Genomic DNA, 18964 nt, shown 5'->3' on the forward strand with positions numbered 1-18964 from the left:
TTTTCTTTTTTCATTTTGCAAAATTCTAATAAATATCTGTTAAAAAAAAGAAAAGATATTTCATACAATATAATGATGTCCTAAATAAACAATCGGATATATTTGCCTTCTGGAGGGTGGGGAAAGGATGCGGATGGAATCTGTATTATATCTGAAGGAGAGAAGGCGGAAGGGGGGGGGGAGCTCAGTGCACCCAGAAGACACCAGTTGTTGGTTATAGTTGCATCTATACAAAGTGCATAGCCTTTGCCCCTCCATAAAGAAATGGGGAGCAGACAAGAGCTGGAATAGCTGACCAGAAGGAAATGTAACCTGGGAACTTCATGTTGCTCCCCAGCTCCCTGACCCCAAGAAAAGACTCCTCCAGGGAGGCAGGTGAGCATCACAGCTAAACCCCACATTATGCTCTCCAGAAGCTAATCGCTCAGAACAGGGCTATTTTCATTCAGTTCTTTGTGTTTGTGTGTGGTTGGTGGTGGTTTTACCTTCCCTTCTTTCCTTGCAATCATGACAAAAATGAAACCTCCACGGCAATGCTTTTAGCCCCAGAAGAGGAGCTCCCCTTGGTGTCAAGGAAGGGGTCCAAGGGAGCATCTAGAGCCTACCATCCTTTTGTCCCTGGCCCATTCCCCTCCTCTCTCTGCCATCCCAGGGCCACTCTTGACTCCCCAGCAGGAGACTAGATCTGTCTGTGATGATGAGATGTCCTGGCCGGTGGATGGACCACTTCCTGTTTCCTGCAGCTCCATCCTGCCTTCTCATGCAAGGTGGAGTCATGAAGCAGGTGAAGGCTGAGCACACCTAAGGGTGACCCCGGGGGAGGGGGGAATACTGCTTAACCTTTCCCCATCTGCTCCTTCTCTGGATCAAAATCCCCGCACCAGAAGGAGCAGTGTGAGGGTGCAATCAATGTTATGCAGCTGAGTTGAAAGGCATTGCTTCATGACCCGAAGAGCCCCTTTTCAAAAAACAAGCATTCAGAGAATTTAAACTACACACACACACACACACACACACACACACATTTAGAACAGATAATTACCCCCCCCCCAAAGAGGCAGTCTGGTGCCCCATTGTGTAGGGGTCACTGTAACACGCTCAACATGGGGCTGCCTTTGAAAAGTGCTCAGAAAGTTCAACTGGCTCAAAGAGCTGCAGACACATTGCTGACTGGGCTGACTCCCTTATTAGTGAGAACTGTGGTTCTCAAGGAAGAGGCAGCCCAGGAATACAAGGTAGGAATTCACCTTGACACTTGCTAAGAAAATCCTTTCATAGCTTTTTGTGAGGGTGTGGCTGCTAATCTTTAACCTGGGATGAGCACTAAGAATTGGGCCTCATCCCTCTGTTATTTAAAATAAAATAAAATGCTTGTTCTGCTTCTAAATAAACCCTTTAGAATGCATTTTTCTTCTTTTTTCATATTAAAAAATCACTATTTTTAACAGCTGTGCAAACGTGCTCCTGTACAATGCAATGTCAGAATAACAAAAGAATGAAATATCTTATGAGAGCCTTGTTTTTTAAATATACAGCTAAAAAAACAAAAAGCTCCTACAACACTTACGAGATACAAATCTAATAGCAGGGCCCCCAGGCACTACAAGGCAACCTGATATTCAGGCCCCCCCCCCCCCATACCAACTCTGAGCTTTTGGTTTCTCTTTAGACACTCATTTGTGGTCACCTGGAGCATTTGAGAAAAAGAGAGAGAACATTGTGGCATATGAAGCAAACATAGAAGAAGAAAGAGTGGAACCTTTTAGGCAAGAGGTTCCACTCTGACAAAAGCAGCAGAGGAGGCTGGTATCTTTCCTAATAACTCATCGCTGGAAACAGAAGCTGCAGAGCTCTAACAGAAGGAAGCTTAAACTTGAGAAGTCAATGGGTGCTTGTTGGAGATGGCTAGGAGAAGCAGCAGCAGTTGCAAATAAGTTCTGCAATGATGAAGAAGCTTAGGATTTCCCTCTGGGACCAGAGAGAGGACAGTTCACAGGATTACATAAAGAACTGAACATTGTTTGCAATCTGCTACTTTATCATGTACATCTTATTGTAAGACTGTTTAAGACTGTTGTGCAGTAAAAGTTCCAAAAAATTATTCTTGGGATGGAGAGAACTCATTTCCCACACAAGGTCCAGATCAGGAATTCTATGGAACAACTTGAACAACAAGTACCTGAAGAACCAAACCACGATGTAGCCATGCTCTTTCCATCCTTTTCCAAAATTGCAACAATCTGTTCCCCCAAATGGTTCTCCCTTCACTGCAGTCATCTGAAGGCACCAGCTATGCCCTGTTGGCCCCGATCCTTCTCCGTATGAAGGCTCCCTCCTCTGCTGAATGGAGGCAGGAGACCAGAGACAGCAAAGGAAAAAGCAGGGAAAGACAGACCCTCCGAGTGCCACTGTCTTCCAGGGATGTCCCTGATTTACAGAAGCTGTCGTCAGTTTCTGACTTGATGCCAGAGGGTATGGGGCTATCCAACCCCCAAGTTGTCTGAATATAATCCTGTATAGGAAATTTTAAGAATGTTTTCTTATGTTTTTATATATGTTGGTAGCTGCCTGGAGTGGCTGGGGCAACCTAATAAGATGTGTGGGGTATAAATAGTAAAATTATCATTATGGAACAGGACACCCCTACTTTCATCAGAGAGATGTTGGAGGGTATGGAAAGATAACAGAGCCCAGCCCTGGCATCTGTTGCTGGAGCTAAGTGATCACATGACCTAGGCCAGCAGAGCTGGGAACTGGACTGCCTCCTCCAGCTGCTAGGCATTCAGGCAGCTGGGTGGCATCGTCCCAGCTTCATGAAATGGTATTTCAGGAAGATTTCCTGTAGAGGATTTGGAAACCAGGGACTGCATACTGATCGCAAGGAGACTTATTTGTGCAACATACTGAAGAGCTTATAAAATGCCAGGTACATTCCAATGTTCTAATAAATGTTGAGAGACAGCTTTCCAAACAAAACCCACTTATTGCATCATAATAATAATAATAATAATAATAATAATTATTATTATTATTATTATTATTATTATTATTATTATTATTATTATTATTTATACCCCGCCCTCCCCAGCCAAGGCCGGGCTCAGGGCGGCTTACAAGCAATAATAAAAACAAGTTGAATGATTACAACTTAAAAACAAAATTAAAATACATTAGAATATTGAAACATTAAAATATTAAAATGTAGCCTCATCGCAGGAAGAGAAAGGAAAAGAAAAAGAAAGAGGGGGAGGGAATCAATTTGGCACCAAGCCAAAGGCTAGGCGGAACAACTCTGTCTTACCGGCCCTGAGGAAAGAAATCAGATCCTGCAGGGCCCTGGTCTCATGAGGCAGAGCGTTCCACCAGGTCGGAGCCAGAGTTGAAAAGGCCCTGGGCTCTGGTTGAAGCCAATCTAACTTCCTTAGGGCCCAGGACCACTAGGGTGTTGCTATTTATGGACCTTGAGGCTCTCCGTGGGGCATACCGGGAGAGGCGGTCCCGTAGGTACGAGGGTCCTAGGCTGTGAAAGGCTTTAAAGGTCAAAAGCAGCACCTTAAATCTGACCCTGTACTCCACCGGGAGCCGGTGCAGCTTGAAAAGCACTGGGTGAATATGCTCCCATGGCAGAGACCCCGTGAGGAGCCTGGCTGCAGCATTCTGCACCCGCTGGAGTTTCTGGGACAGCTTCAAGGGCAGCCCTGCGTAGAGCGAATTACAGTAGTCATGCCTGGAGGTGACCGTCGCATGGATCACTGTGGCCAGGTCGGGGCGGGAAAGGTAAGGGACCAACTGCTTGATGACAACGAAAGGGTATAGAAAGGGGAAGTTTTTGGGTTTCTCTAAAAACCATCGGACTATTGTGTACACAATTTCAAGGTAACATTACACTTTCTTTCCGCTTTTCCTTACATGGGACTCGAACTCACAACCTTGAGATAAAGCACCTCACGCTCTACTGACTGAGTTAAGACAATAAGACAACTCAGTGATTTGTGTACACGGGGACACAGATGGCGGCGTGTGACCATCCCAAGAGAAGGGTGCAAAAAGCTTGTTCCCTGCTGCTCCAGAGCTAGGAATGGACCAGATCTCATCGGGCTAATCCATTTGCCCCGACAGCTAAGAGCAGAACCTCCAGGATCAGAAGCAGCGGGCTGCAAATTCGAGGGCAGGGGAAGCAGCAGGGCGGTCTCGCAGCCCTCGCCTTGCAAGGGGGCGCATCCAGCCTCGCAGCCTCCCAGGGCCCAACCCACAGCCAGCGAGGCAGGAAACGGGGCCAGCCAGGGGGACTCGAGAGCGGCTGCACTTTCCTGTCCCCCGCCGAGGAGAGCGGAGGAGCAGCGGCCCGTGGCCTGGCGAGTTTCCCCGGAGAGGAGCCGGATTCCGGTGCGTGGAGTCCGAGGTGCAGGAGGCGGGAGGAGGAGAGCAGGTGCGCCTGGCAGGATCAGGCCCCGAGTAGAGCCTGAGGCTGCTGGGCGCCCCCCAACCAGGCAGGAAGGGGAAGGGGCGCAGCTGAGGGGCAGGGCATCTGCAGGAGGGCGCAGGGGCAAACATCTCTGGCTCAGGCTGGCACGGACCCTGCCTGAGACCCTGGGGAGCTGCTCCCTTCAGTCCTGAGCTCAAGGGGCAGAATGAGGGGTCCAAGGCAGCTGCTGCTTCCCGATGGACGATGCATACAGTCGTCTGATGATCAGCGGCGTAGCTGGGGCTTTTGCCTCCCGGGGCGGTCACTGAGTCTGCCGCCCCTCTCCCTGTCCCTCATCAGGGAGCCCAGCCCATTTCGACGGTCCTCCCCACGGCGGAGAGGGAAGGGGAGGCAGGGGGGAAATGGAAGAGCAGTGCAACAGGGAGGTGTCCCTCTCACCCTGCAGCCCCCTGACACCCTTTGCAAGCCGCCACTACTGCCCCCCTTCCTCTGCCAGTGCCATTGATAAATCTAGTCTTTGGATAACTTCCCCTCGTCCCTGGGCGGAGTTGTTTGGGTGACATAAAGATTGTCATTCACATCCTGAACATTAGAAATAGAAAGAGTAATAATATATTTCAAAAACTGGCTAATGGTTAAAAAATGTGCTTTTGTTTTTATTCTTGGGTTTTATTTTACTTTGTGTTTATTTCTTTTCCAGGAGGGTGGCAAAAAAATGGAAGAGCAGGGACCCAGGGAGAGACTGGAGTGCAAAGGAAAGAAACCTCCTGCCGGCCAAGTTGGGACCATCAGGGATCTTCTGCCTCGGGCAGATTTATGTCAAATTAAGCAGGAGGCAGAGGAGGGGCAGCCGCAGCACCACTGGGATGCCCAGAAGCAGGATTTCCTGAAGACGATGCAGCCCCCTCGTTCAAAGTGGGAAACCCCACAGGCTCCCAGTCCTCCCCAATCTGGGAATAGTGTCCTCTCCTTCAGGGGAGCTGCAGATGCCAGTCGGTGGCCCAGTGGGAGAGCAGGGGGGACAGACCAGACCCTGCTCCCAGACACGGAGGGGCTTCTGGGAAAGGTAAGTGCCCTCCTCTCACCTGGGTTTCCAGCACCTGGAGGTCACAGGTCCACTGCCTCTCGACATGGAGGTTCTGTTTAGCTATGGTGGTGAATATTCCTCCTCCCTGCACTTTCTCTCTAATCCACTTTTAAAAGGCTTGCTAGACCAAACTTTCTTACACATGGGAGGTTTGTGATCATATCTCCTGATGTTGTTACTTTAATAAAGCAACCACAGGGGACTCGGAATTTCATCAGAGCAGAAGCTACGTCAGAAGAGGGGTCCTTCCACCAACCCCCTTTTTCCTCCTCTAAATTGCCTCCATTTCCAAAATGCTCTTTTCTCCCCACTGAGATAAAAATCTTGGCACGTCTCGCAGCCTCAGAAATCCAATAAATTCCTCAGAAATCCCATGTGTAGTCACATTAAAGATGACTGGCCTACCTTGCAAGATTGTTCCAAAATTTATTAAGATAATGTCCATTTTCAGATGACTGAATCACAGCCTGAAAAGTTGGGTTACAAATAGGAACAGTTTTTAGTACATTGCTGTACTAATGTACATTTGGTACATTACGATAAAATCTAAGTTGACCCAAGTTCAAAACAAAAAACTCTAGCCGCCGCCACCACAGTCTCCTGACCCCCACAAACAGAATGCATCACTCCTGGAAGGACCCCCACCCAACCTTTAGTGAGAGAGGGCAAAAGAAAAGGACTCTGCATGGGTAGTTGCACAAATTTACCAGCTGTGGTCCTGCACTGGCAGCGAGGCTAACAAACAGGGGAGCTGGGAATGTGCTGGTCCCGTATCTCCCTGCATCTCCCTCCTGACCTAATTGTCCCAGCTTACCTCATGATTTGGCCGGCCCTGAGGGTGAACCGTGATGAAACCAGGCAGTCTCTTATGAGCCATAACGAACAAACTTTCCATTTTGCCCAAACCAGGAAACTACGGCTGCCAGCTTTGGAACAAGCTGGGATATTAAGCTAACTTCAAACTGTGCTTGGTCAAACAGGAAACTCTGGCTGATCAGTGGCTTCGTGGTTTGACTGTTCCCACTGTAAAAATAGTAAAAATAGGAAGCCCTGTTGCGTTCAAAGGGGCTGTTTGGACAGAGTCTCTGATCAGCATGCCTAGCAGGACAGGCTTAAAAAGGTAAAGGGACCCCTGACCATTAGGTCCAATCGTGACCGACTCTGGGGTTGAGGCGCTGATCTTGCTTTATTGGCCGAGGGAGCCGGCGTACACCTTCCGGGTCATGTGGCCAGCATGACTAAGCCGCTTCTTGCGAACCAGAGCAGCGCACAGAAACGCCGTTTACCTTCCCGCTGGAGCGGTACCTATTTATCTACTTGCACTTTGACGTGCTATCGAACTGCTAGGTTGACAGGAGCAGGGACTGAGCAACGGGAGCTCACCCCGTTGCGGGGATTCGAACCACCAACCTTCTTATCAGCAAGTCCTAGGCTCTGTGGTTTAACCCACAGCGCCACCCGCGTCCTAGGACAGGCTTAGGAAGCAATTATTATTATTATTATTATTATTATTATTATTATTATTATTATTATTTGCATCCTGCCTATCTGACTGGGTTGCCTCAGCCCATCTGGGTAGCTTCCAACAAAATAAAAACTATCAACAATTTCCTTGTAAAAGGCTGCCTTCGGAAGTCTTCCATTTTGTAGAAATGGCCTTCAGTTTTACAGAATTGCCCTCTTTAAGGAATCACGTCGTGTAAATATGTATGTTGTCCACTAGGTCCAAACGCAGACAGACTCACACATGGTAGGAGCAAGCAATGCTCTAAAGTGCTTATCTTGCGAACATCTAAGTTGTTTATTCCTGACCAAAGCTCCTGTTTTCCAAAAGGGCAGGAGGGGGAGCAGTGGAGGAAACGGATGGGTTTGAAGGCTCTTTCCCTCAGCCGCCCCTCTCCTTTGAGGAACAAGAGCAAAGGGTGTTTGCAGGGCAGGAGGACAGAGGAGGAGGCAGCGAGGGCAGAGGGAGCAGTGGGCGGATCCCCGCCTCTCCCAGGGGGTCCAGATGCAAGCAAGGGGCTTCCTTCTTCTCCATGCAAGGGCCACCCATGTGTTCAGAGCAGTCCTTTGCAAATTAACTCTTAAGTTCCAAGGGCCACTAATGTGCATACCACGCCAGCCTTAGGAAGGGAGGTGGGATAGGCAGGTGAAAGGAATTGCCAAAGGTGTTTGAAAATGGGTGGGGGCTCTTGGGAAGGGGGTCCCCAATTGGGGCTTCTCCAGGGGCAGCAGGATGTCTTGGACAGGAGAATCCCTGCAGGGGCTCTCAGACTCCCTTGGCTTCTTCTTCTTCCCTCCCTCCCAGGAAGCTGCAACTTGCTCTGGATTCTGTGCTCCTCAAGAAGCTGAACCTGCAACCCTGGCCAGGATGGAAGGAGGAAGATGGACGGTTGACCTGGTCAGGCTGTCTCCCGCATCCCTCCCCACAACCTCTGAGCATTCCCTCCCAGGACCCTTGGAGAAATCTGGTGAGTTCCAGAGGAGAGGAGATGGGGAGAGGGATAGATGGATGCAGGGACGCGGACTTATAAAAAATATTGGGGGGGGCCCGGGAAAGCTCATGAATAATAAATAAGCTCATGAATATGCAAATAAAGTGGCGCCGCCTCCTCGTGAGCGAATAGGGGAGAGCGTGCTGCGCCTATTAATCAGCTCCAAAGGAAATTGGGTGGAGCTTTTGCTCGGGAGGGAGGGCAGGAGGCATGCAGCCCGCCCCTCCCTGTGCATTTTGGGCTGGGGGAGGGGCGGCGATGGCGCTCTGCTGGAGGGGCGCCGGAGATTATTGGGGGGGCGGAGCCCCCCCAAACGAATTTTTGAGGGGGCTCGGGCCCCCTCAAGCCCCATGGAGTCGGCGCCTATGGATGGATGGTGGAGGGAGAAAGAGGAAAAGATGGAGAGGAGACAAATGGAAGGAAGTTCCTGACAGGAAGAAGGAAGGGGTGAGGCCTTCTCCAAAGCAGCTCTTTGTTTCTTGAATCCTTTTCCTAAAGTAGTGGGGGCAGATTTTCTCCCTCCAGGCTTTGAAATATTAGCTGTTATTTCCATGGTTGGAATAATTGATGATAATGATGTTGCACAACAATCCTGAAAAATGGGTGAAGGGGAATGGATATGCTTCCCATAATTATTTATGATTAATGTATTTAAATTGTTTCTATTACTCTTATTTTTTATAGGCAGGGTCAGAATGATACATTCCACCAGCATCAAAACACAATAAATGCATGCACCTCCCCAGTTTGGTGGGCTTAAGGGACAAAGGACCCGTTATCATGATACAGAATTCCTGCGGCTGGAGGCTCTACACTTAGGATTGGGCATATAAAGTCCAAGAGTGTCTGGGATAATAAGCAAATTGTGTAAATCTTAGAGACTGGGGTTGTTTGTGAGAGTGAGTGAGTGGGATAATAATTTTTAGCGCCCCTTTGTAATGGCTTGGTTTTCCTGCACAGACACGAGACAACTCCAGTAGTAATTATCTCAGGTTTATTGCTTAAACTCATAAATCACTGTGGAGCTCAGTCCTCGGCCTGTTCATCCCAGCTTGCACTTGCCAAGTCCTCCAGCAAAGAAGCCCCCGCTTTCGCTTTCTTTTCCCCTCTCGCAGATTCTCTCGAGCCTACGATTTTTTGGACAGGCTATTTCCGGGGTCTCTGTGTCAGACCTCAAACTGGAGATAACAGTCTGTGCCCCCCCCCCCCCGTTGGCACCCCCTCTAGCAGGGCAGCAGTTGAAGAAGGAGCAAAAAGGGTTTTCTTGTGTGTGTCTTTGTGGCTGATTAGCTGTTCTCCCTGTGCAAAGGTCAGAGGGGGCAGGGTTTCTGTTGAGGCAGGTGATTAGCTGTGGGAGGAGCTTATCAGAGCTAGCAGGGCAGCAGTTGAAGAAGGAGCAAAAAGGGTTTTCTTGTGTGTGTCTTTGTGGCTGATTAGCTGTTCTCCCTGTGCAAAGGTCAGAGGGGGCAGGGTTTCTGTTGAGGCAGGTGATTAGCTGTGGGAGGAGCTTATCAGAGCTAGCAGGGCAGCAGTTGAAGAAGGAGCAAAAAGGGTTTTCTTGTGTGTGTCTTTGTGGCTGATTAGCTGTTCTCCCTGTGCAAAGGTCAGAGGGGGCAGGGTTTCTGTTGAGGCAGGGGATTAGCTGTGGGAGGAGCTTATCAGAGCTAGCAGGGCAGCGGCGCGCGCAGTTTGATCCATCTTTTAGATTTAGGGGAGCTAGTCTCAAACGTTTGTTGGGGGAGACCTAGGGTTTTTTTTGTGGGGGGGGAGTTATTTGTCCTGTCTTCACACTTTTTATGATGGAGGACCGCTGTAGCCACCCCCAACGACACGTACTCAAGATGGAGGAGGAGGGAACAGCTGCAGTCGCCTGCGGTTCCTGCGCAATGTTTGCCATCTTGCCAAAGATTGCAGGCAGCTTTACCTGCAGCAATTGCATGTTGATTGCTCTCTTAAAAGACAAAGTCCAGCAACTGGAGGAACGTGTAGCTACGCTCCAAAGAATTAGAGAGCTGGAGCTCTTCTTGGAAGCAACAGAGCACACCGTCTCCACCAAGGAGGAGACAGGGGACTCCCCTGAGAAGGAGGCTAGCTCACCAACACAGGAGCCAGATATATGGAGAAACGTGACTCAAAGAAGTAGGAGGCCCAGGGTTCGCTCTGATTGTTTAGAAATACACAATCGCTTTGAGGTCCTCTCACCTAGCATGGAAGACGAAGAGCACACTCCATTTGAGGATCTCTCCCTTATTACAGTCGATCAGGTATATGAAGACAAGCAGCAAAGTCAGTCCTCAGGGAATGTGCAGGCGACCTTGGAACGGACAGCTCACGGAAGAACCCCGACCAAACCTAAGAGGAGGCGTGTAGTGGTGATAGGGGATTCCCTACTGAGGGGAACAGAAGCAGTGATTTGTGGGCCTGACAAGATGTCTCGGGAAGTGTGCTGTCTCCCCGGGGCTAAGATCCAAGATGTAACTGAACGACTGCAAGGAATCATAAAACCCACTGACAAATACCCCTTCCTCTTGGTTCATGTGGGAACCAATGACACTGCAAGCAATAGCCTCCAGAAGATCAAAAGAGACTACGAGGCTCTCGGCAGGAAATTGAAGCAACTAAATGCACAAATTGTCATCTCATCTGTCCTCCCAGTTGAACGACGTGGCCCAGGGAGAGAGGGAAAAATAGTGGAAGTGAACAGCTGGCTTCGCAAATGGTGTAAACAGGAACGGTTTGGATTCTTACATCACGGACTGCAGTTTCTTGAAGATGGACTTCTGGCAAGCAATGGGCTGTACCTCACAACGGTTGGGAGGAATGTTTTTGCCAAAAATCTCCGAAATCTCATCAGGAGGGCTTTAAACTGACTAATGTGGGGGAGGGAGACAGTGCTCCTGAAGGTAGGAGTCTATCAATTGATGAAGATGATCATCCAAATGTCATAGACCAAATGGAGCAAACAGCATGCAGACCTAGTGGTGGGAGGAAAAAATCCTTAAATAAGAGACACGGGGGAATGATTAATGGACTTCAATGTCTGTACACTAATGCGCAAAGCATGGGAAATAAACAAGATGAGCTTGAGCTCTTGGTACAGCAAACTAAATATGACATAATAGGCATCACTGAAACCTGGTGGGATAAGTCCCATGATTGGAATGTAATAATGGAGGGATACAATCTATTTAAGAGAAACAGACCAGACAAGAAAGGGGGAGGAGTGGCGTTATATGTCAGGGATGTGTATACCTGTGAAGAGATCCAAGATTTAGAACCTCAAAGCCAAAGTGAGAGCATTTGGGTCAAAATTAAGGGAGAGAAGAATAACAGAGACCTCATTGTGGGAGTTTACTATAGATCCCCAAGCCAAACGGAGGACATAGATGATGCCTTCCTGGAACAGATGGCCAAGCATGCAAAAGGAAGGGAGATAGTAGTAATGGGGGACTTCAATTACCCGGATATTTCTTGGATATCAAACTCAGCCAAGAGCATAAGGTCAAACAGATTCCTCACTGGCCTTGCAGACAACTTCATTGTCCAGAAAGTGGGAGAAGCAACAAGAGGAACAGCCATTTTAGATCTGGTCCTAACCAATGTTGATGACCTGGTTAGTGGGGTAGAAGTGGAAGGATCATTAGGCACGAGTGATCATGCTCTTCTGAAGTTTACTATACAGCGGAAAGGAGCAGCCAAGCATACTAGGACTCAATTTCTTGACTTTAAGAAAGCCGACTTCATAAAACTTAGGGAAGTGCTGGGTGAAATCCCATGGACAGTAATACTAAAAGGAAAGGGAGTTCATGATGGCTGGGAGTTTGTTAAGAGGGAGATAGTAAAAGCACAACGTCAGGCAATACCAATGAGACGGAAACATGGAAGGTGCCTAAAGAAGCCAGGGTGGCTATCTAAAGAACTTTTAACTGAGTTAAGATTAAAAAAGGATGTGTACAAAAAATGGAAAAGGGGGGAAACCACCAAAGAGGAATTCAAACAAATAGCCAGCACGTGTAGACACAAAGTCAGGAAAGCTAAAGCACAGAATGAACTCAGGCTTGCTAGAGAGGTTAAAAGCAACAAAAAAGGCTTTTATGGGTATGTTCGTAGCAAAAGGAAGAACAAAGAAACAGTGGGGTCACTCAGAGGAGAAGATGGTGAAATGCAAACAGGGGACACAGTAAGGGCTGAACTCCTCAATGCCTTCTTTGCCTCAGTCTTCTCCGATAAAGAAAACAATGCCCAACCTGAAGAATTTGGAGCAAATGATTCAGCAAAGGAAACACAGCCCAGAATAACTAAAAAGATAGTACAAGAATACTTGGCTAGTTTAGATGTATTCAAGTCTCCAGGGCCAGATGAACTGCATCCAAGAGTATTAAAAGAACTGGCAGATGTGATCTCAGAACGACTGGCAGTCATCTTTGAGAATTCCTGGAGAACAGGCGAAGTCCCGGCAGATTGGAGGAGGGCAAATGTTGTCCCTATTTTCAAAAAGCGGGAAAAAGAGGACCCAAATAATTACCGCCCAGTCAGTCTGACATCAATACCAGGGAAGATTCTGGAGCAGATCATTAAGCAAACAGTCTGTGAGCACCTAGAAAGGAATGCTGTGATCACCAATAGTCAGCATGGATTTCTGAAAAATAAGTCATGTCAGACTAACCTGATCTCGTTTTTTGACAGAATTACAAGCCTGGTAGATGAAGGGAACGCAGTGGATGTAGCCTACCTTGATTTCAGCAAGGCATTTGACAAGGTGCCCCATGATATTCTTGTAAAGAAGCTGGTAAAATGCGGTCTTGACTATGCTACCACTCAGTGGATTTGTAACTGGCTGACTGACAGAACCCAAAGGGTGCTCATCAATGGTTCCTCTTCATCCTGGAGAAGAGTGACTAGTGGGGTGCCACAGGGTTCTGTCTTGGGCCCGGTCTTATTCAACATCTTTATCAACGACTTGGATGATGGACTCAAGGGCATCCTGATCAAATTTGCAGATGACACTAAACTGGGAGGGGTGGCTAACACCCCAGAGGACAGGATCACATTTCAAAACGACCTTGACAGTTTAGAGAACTGGGCAGAAATGAACAAGATGAATTTTAACAGGGAGAAATGTAAAGTATTGCACTTGGGCAAAAAAAAATGAGAGGCACAAATACAAAATGGGGGACACCTGGCTTGAGAGCAGTACATGTGAAAAGGATCTAGGAGTCTTGGTTGACCACAAACTTGACATGAGCCAACAGTGTGACGCGGCAGCTAAAAAAGCCAATGCAATTCTGGGCTGCATCAATAGGAGTATAGCATCTAGATCAAGGGAAGTAATAGTGCCACTGTATTCTGCTCTGGTCAGACCTCACCTGGAGTACTGTGTCCAGTTCTGGGCACCACAATTCAAGAAGGACACTGACAAACTGGAACATGTCCAGAGGAGGGCAACCAAAATGGTCAAAGGCCTGGAAACGATGCCTTATGAGGAACGGCTAAGGGAGCTGGGCATGTTTAGCCTGGAGAAGAGGAGGTTAAGGGGTGATATGATAGCCATGTTCAAATATATAAAAGGATGTCACATAGAGGAGGGAGAAAGGTTGTTTTCTGCTGCTCCAGAGAAGCGGACACGGAGCAATGGATCCAAACTACAAGAAAGAAGATTCCACCTAAACATTAGGAAGAACTTCCTGACAGTAAGAGCTGTTCGACAGTGGAATTTGCTGCCAAGGAGTGTGGTGGAGTCTCCTACTTTGGAGGTCTTTAAGCAGAGGCTTGACAACCATATGTCAGGAGTGCTCTGATGGTGTTTCCTGCTTGGCAGGGGGTTGGACTCGATGGCCCTTGTGGTCTCTTCCAACTCTATGATTCTATGATTCTTCCTGCTCTTTGTTCTTTGCTCCTGCTGCAGCTTGGCTGCTCCTCCCCTGCTTCACATTCCAACCGATTCACATCTCTTGCATTCTCAGGCTCTGTCAGAGGAGCCACGAGAGGCTTGAGATTCACGGAGCTGACACTCTGTAATTTTGTCCGTCCCTAAGCTTCCATGGAGATACTGTGGTACAACCTTGGTGCAAATTTCAAAATAAGTACACAAAGCCAACAAAGAGACTCAGAGGTTTATAGTGGCACCAGCTTTCCTGGTCAAGAGTCCACTTTGTCAGACTGCAGCCCACAAAAGCTTAGGCCATAATACATTTATCTGCCTATAAGGGCTGGAAAAGATGAATAAACAGAAGCGTAGTTCATCTATGGAATCTATCCTACAGGAGACAGTGATGGCCAGCAACTTGGATAGCTTGAAAAAAAGGATAAGACTGACGTCCCTGCTCTGCCCTCGTGGTCTAGGCAATAATGCTTCTTGATACTAGTTTCTGGAAAGCACAGGAAGGCAGAGAAGACTCTTGTGCTCCAATCCTGCTTGCTGGTTTCCCACAGGCATCTGGTTGGCCTCTGTGAGAAGAGGATGCTGGACGAGGTGGGCCTTTGCCTGATCCAGCAGGCTCTTCTTAGGTTCCAATATATTGCAATATTTTTAGTTACATGTAGCACTTAAGTTTTATTTATTTCACAATGGAGACACTGTTACTAGAGCCTGAGATCATTTCTTCACTTCAGAAAGAAAAAAATAGATGTGTCTAATAAGCCAATTCCACCATAGATCTGTATTATAAAACGATGGTGCTTTATTAAGTTTGAATCGAGTGATCATGTGTTGCTCCTGCCATTATCTCATCTGCTTTTCAAAAAATATGGAACCTAGAGAGGACAGTGGAGAATGAAGGTGTTAAAATGAGAGAAGGTGCAGATTGGAATTGACATCTGTTCAGTTCCCTTTTTGTCTTTCTTGAAAGTCTAACAGGTTTTTTTTCCTCCCAGACTCCCAAACAGGTGAGGAAGATGAAAGTCAGAATTCTATGGAGCCACCTGTCAATTCATTGGGAAGAACAAAGAAACTGAGGATACAAGAACAAACTCAAAAAGGAGAGAAACTATTTGAATGTATGAAGTGTGGAACGAGCTTTAGTCATAGTCAAGCACTTAGAATACACCAACGTACTCACACAGGGGAGAAACCATTTGAATGTATTGAATGTGAAAAGAGCTTCAGTACCACTGGGAAACTTAGAATACACCAACAAACTCACACAGGGGAGAAACCATTTAAATGTATTGAATGTGGAAAGAGCTACAGTCGAAGTGGAGGCCTTAGAATACACCAACGAACTCATACAGGGGAAAAACCATTTAAATGTATGGAATGTGGAAAGAGCTTCAGTGATAGTGGATCACTTAGAATACACCAACGAACTCACACAGGGGAGAAACCATTTAAATGTGTGGATTGTGGAAAGAGCTTCAGTGAAAGTGGAAAACTTAGAATACATCAACGAACTCACACAGGGGAGAAACCATTTGAATGTGTGGATTGTGGAAAGAGCTTCAGTCGAAGTGGGACACTTAGAATACACCAACGAACTCACACAGGGGAGAAACCATATAAATGTGTGGATTGTGGAAAGAGCTACAGTCAAAGTGGAGAACTTAGAATACACCAACGAATTCACACAGGGGAGAAACCATTTAAATGTATGGAATGTGGAAAGAGCTGCAGTCGAAGTGGAGAACTTAGAGTACACCAACGAATTCACACAGGGGAGAAACCATTTAAATGTATTGAATGTGGAAAGAGCTACCGTCGAAGTGGAGAACTTAGAGTACACCAACGAACTCACACAGGGGAAAAACCATTTAAATGTATGGAATGTGGAAAGAGCTTCAGTCGAAGTGGAGAACTTAGAGTACACCAACAAACTCACACAGGGGAGAAACCATTTAAATGTATTGAATGTGGAAAGAGCTACAGTCGAAGTGGAGAAGTTAGAGTACACCAACGAACTCACACAGGGGAAAAACCATTTAAATGTATGGAATGTGGAAAGAGCTTCAGTGAAGGTGGAAAACTTAGAAGACATCAACAAACTCACAGGGGAGAAACCTTTTGAATGTATTGAATGTGGAAAGAGCTTCAGTGAAAGTGGAACACTTAGAAGATATCAACAAACTCACACAGGGGGAAAACCACAGATACATTAATAAACTGCATAGGTGTTTTTTACCTTTCCTTCTATGCTTCCTTGCAATACTGACAAAATCAAACCATGCCAATGCTTTCAGCCCCAGAAGAGGACTCTTGGTGTCAAAAGAAAGCAGTCTGGTGCCACATTTCGCAGCAGTTACTTTAACACACTATACCTGGGGCTGCAACATCAACAACCTTTTCCAGGGAGCCTTCTCTTCTCATGAGGTGGCCAAAATATTGAAACCTCAGCTTCAGCATGTCTTCCACTGCCTCCCGCAGCTTGGTCAAACTCATGTTCGTAGCTTTGAGGACACTGTCCAACCATCTCGTCCTCTGTCGTCCCCTTCTCCTTGTGCCCTCCATCTTTCCCAACATCAGGGGGGTCTTTTCAAGGGAGCCTTCTCTTCTCATGAGGTGGGCAAAGTATTGAAACCTCATTTTCAGCATGTGTCCTTCCAGCGAGCACTCAGGGCTGATCTCCTTCAGAATGGAGAGATTTTATCTTCTTGCAGTTCATGGGACTCTCAAGAGTCTCCTCCAGCACCATAATTCAAAAGCATCAATTCTCCGTCGATCAGCCTTCTTTATGGTCCGGCTCTCACTTCCATACATCACTACTAGGAAAACCATAGCTTTAACTATACGGACCTTTGTTGGCAAGGTGATGTCTCTGCTTTTTAAGATGCTGTCTAGGTTTGTCATTGCTTTTCCCCCAAGAAGCAGGCACTTTTTAATTTCGTGACTGCTGTCACCATCTGCAGTGATCATGGAGCCCAAGAAAGGAAAATCTCTCACTGCCTCCATTTCTTCCCCTTCTATTTGCCAGGAGGTGATGGGACCAGTGGCCATGATCTTTGGTTTTTTGATGTTGAGCTTCAGACCATATTTTGTGCTCTCCTCTTTCACCCTCATTAAGAGGTTAATTCCTCCTCGCTTTCTGCCATCAAGGTTGTGTCATCTGCATATCTGAGGTTCTTGATATTTCTTCTGGCAATCTTAATTCTGGCTTGGGATTCATCCACTCCAGCCTTTCGCATGTTGAATTCCGCATATAAGTTAAATAAGCGGGGAGCATATACAGCCTTGTTGTACTCTTTCCCAATTTTGAACCAATCAGTTGTTCCATATCTAGTTCTAATTGTAGCTTCTTGTCCCACATGTAGATTTCTTATTTTAAGGAAATTAGGGGGCACATCTTTAAAGTTATTAAATGTTACAGATATTATGCCTGAATGTATCCTTTCAACTTGACAGCTCAGGGAAGTTACCGTATTTTTTGCTCTATAAGATTCACTTTTTCCCTCCTAAAAAGTAAGGGGAAATGTGTGTGGGTCTTATGGAGTGAATGCAGGCTGCACAGCTATCACAGAAGCCAGAACAGCAAGAGGGATTGCTACTTTCACTGCGCAGCGAGATGAGCGCCACAACCCCAGAGTTGTCTACAACTGGGTCTAATGGTCAGGGGTCCCTTCACCTTTACCTTTACTTGAAGGACCAAACCAAGAATTACAACAATCTCTTCCTCAAAATGGTTCAGCCTCCACCACCTTTACTGCAGTCAACTGAAGGCAACCAACTATGCCCTGCCCCCCCCCCGATCTTTCTCACTGCCAATGAAAACTAATAAATGAAAAGGAAGAGAACCTCCCCATGTCACACTGACGGAAACACCTTGCATATGAACTTTGTAAAATAATGAAAGTGTACTACCCCCCCCTTGCTCTCCCCACCTCTCAATTCCCCAACCTTACACTGTATACAACATTAAAGTCTGTCTGTCTGCGGGGTATAAATAATAAAGTATTACTATTACTATTATTATTATTATTATTATTATTATTATGTAATGATCTTCCTCTGTTTCACTTCAGATAATTCAGTGGGGCCTCTTCTCAGTTCATTCTCTTCTGGATCAGTGCCTTAATCCTTTGAAGATTTTGTATATCACAAAATAGTCATTGCGATGTCCCCAGATGTTGTTGTCCAGTTCCCATCAGCTTCAGCCAGCAGGGCAGACAGTCAAGGATGATAGAAACTCTAATCTGGACCCCAGCACCTTGGCTCTGCTGCCCTATATCCTTCCCATGGAAAGAAATGTGAAAATTAATTTTGTACGCTATAGATTTATCCTGGTCTGGTGCATGCAATGTCTTTTGTTTTGCAGTTGTGTGATTTGTGCTCATATTGTATTGTGGTGGCCATTGGCTATAAACAATAAAATTTATAGATACAGTCGATTGAACTGCAAAAATAAGTAATAAAATAATAAAACGATTTTTATATTTTTTTGGTCCTCCCTCCCAAATGGTGTGTGTGTTTTTGGTTATATTGGGGGTGGGGTGAGGAGTGGAGAAGTATGAAAGCCAAAAACGCTCCCTTCCTCTGCTAAATGGATGCAGGAGACCAGAGGCAGCGAAAGAAAAAGCAGGGAAATAGAAACCCTCCAAATGCCACTATTTTCCAGGGATGTCCCTGATTTAGAGAAGCTGTCCTGGTTTCTGATTTGATCCCAGAATGTCCCGCTTCTCCTTAGGGTCTCCCTATTTTCATTGAAGAAATGCTGGAGGGAATGGAGTTATCCGACCCCCGGGCATCTGACAAGGCAATCCTGTATAGGGACATTTGAAAATGTTTAATGTTTTATTATGTTTTTTATATATGTTGGAAACTTCCCAGAGTGGCTGGGGCAGCGTAATAAGATGTGCGGTATATAAATAGGAAAATTATATTTATGAAAAGGGATGTTCCTATTTTCATCAGAGAAATGTTGGAGGGTTTGGAAAGGTCGGTTGCTGGAGCTAAGTGATTGCATGATCCCAACCAGGAGAGCTGGGAACTGGACTGCCTCCTCCAGCTACCCATTCGGGCTGCAGGCATAG

At 46.7% G+C, this 18964-nt stretch overlaps 1 protein-coding gene and 1 long non-coding RNA gene across 2 annotated transcripts in view; one reads left to right on the plus strand and one right to left on the minus strand.

The window, feature by feature from the left end:
• LOC310702089 overlaps positions 1 to 18964 on the minus strand; it is a 164446-nt gene that overhangs the window by 130836 nt on the left and 14646 nt on the right. The gene's annotated exons all lie outside the window — the stretch shown is intronic.
• LOC310701714 (uncharacterized protein) lies at positions 7878 to 18371 on the plus strand. Its single transcript, XM_083493007.1, has 2 exons — positions 7878 to 7984; positions 14882 to 18371. Exons 1-2 carry the CDS (start codon positions 7885 to 7887, stop codon positions 16006 to 16008), a joined length of 1227 nt encoding a protein of 408 aa, XP_083349133.1. The 5' UTR covers positions 7878 to 7884; the 3' UTR covers positions 16009 to 18371.

The sequence above is a fragment of the Podarcis liolepis genome (assembly GCF_965112155.1).
Source record: "Podarcis liolepis genome assembly, chromosome: 2".
NCBI lineage: Eukaryota > Metazoa > Chordata > Lepidosauria > Squamata > Lacertidae > Podarcis > Podarcis liolepis.

Excerpts from the sequence above, each read along its gene's own strand:
- LOC310701714 (XM_083493007.1), top strand. The coding sequence starts at position 7,885 with ATGGAAGGAGGAAGATGGACGGTTGACCTGGTCAGGCTGTCTCCCGCA. Across the intron at positions 7,985-14,881 it reads AGGACCCTTGGAGAAATCTG|ACTCCCAAACAGGTGAGGAA; the intron begins GTGAGTTCCAGA and ends TTTTCCTCCCAG.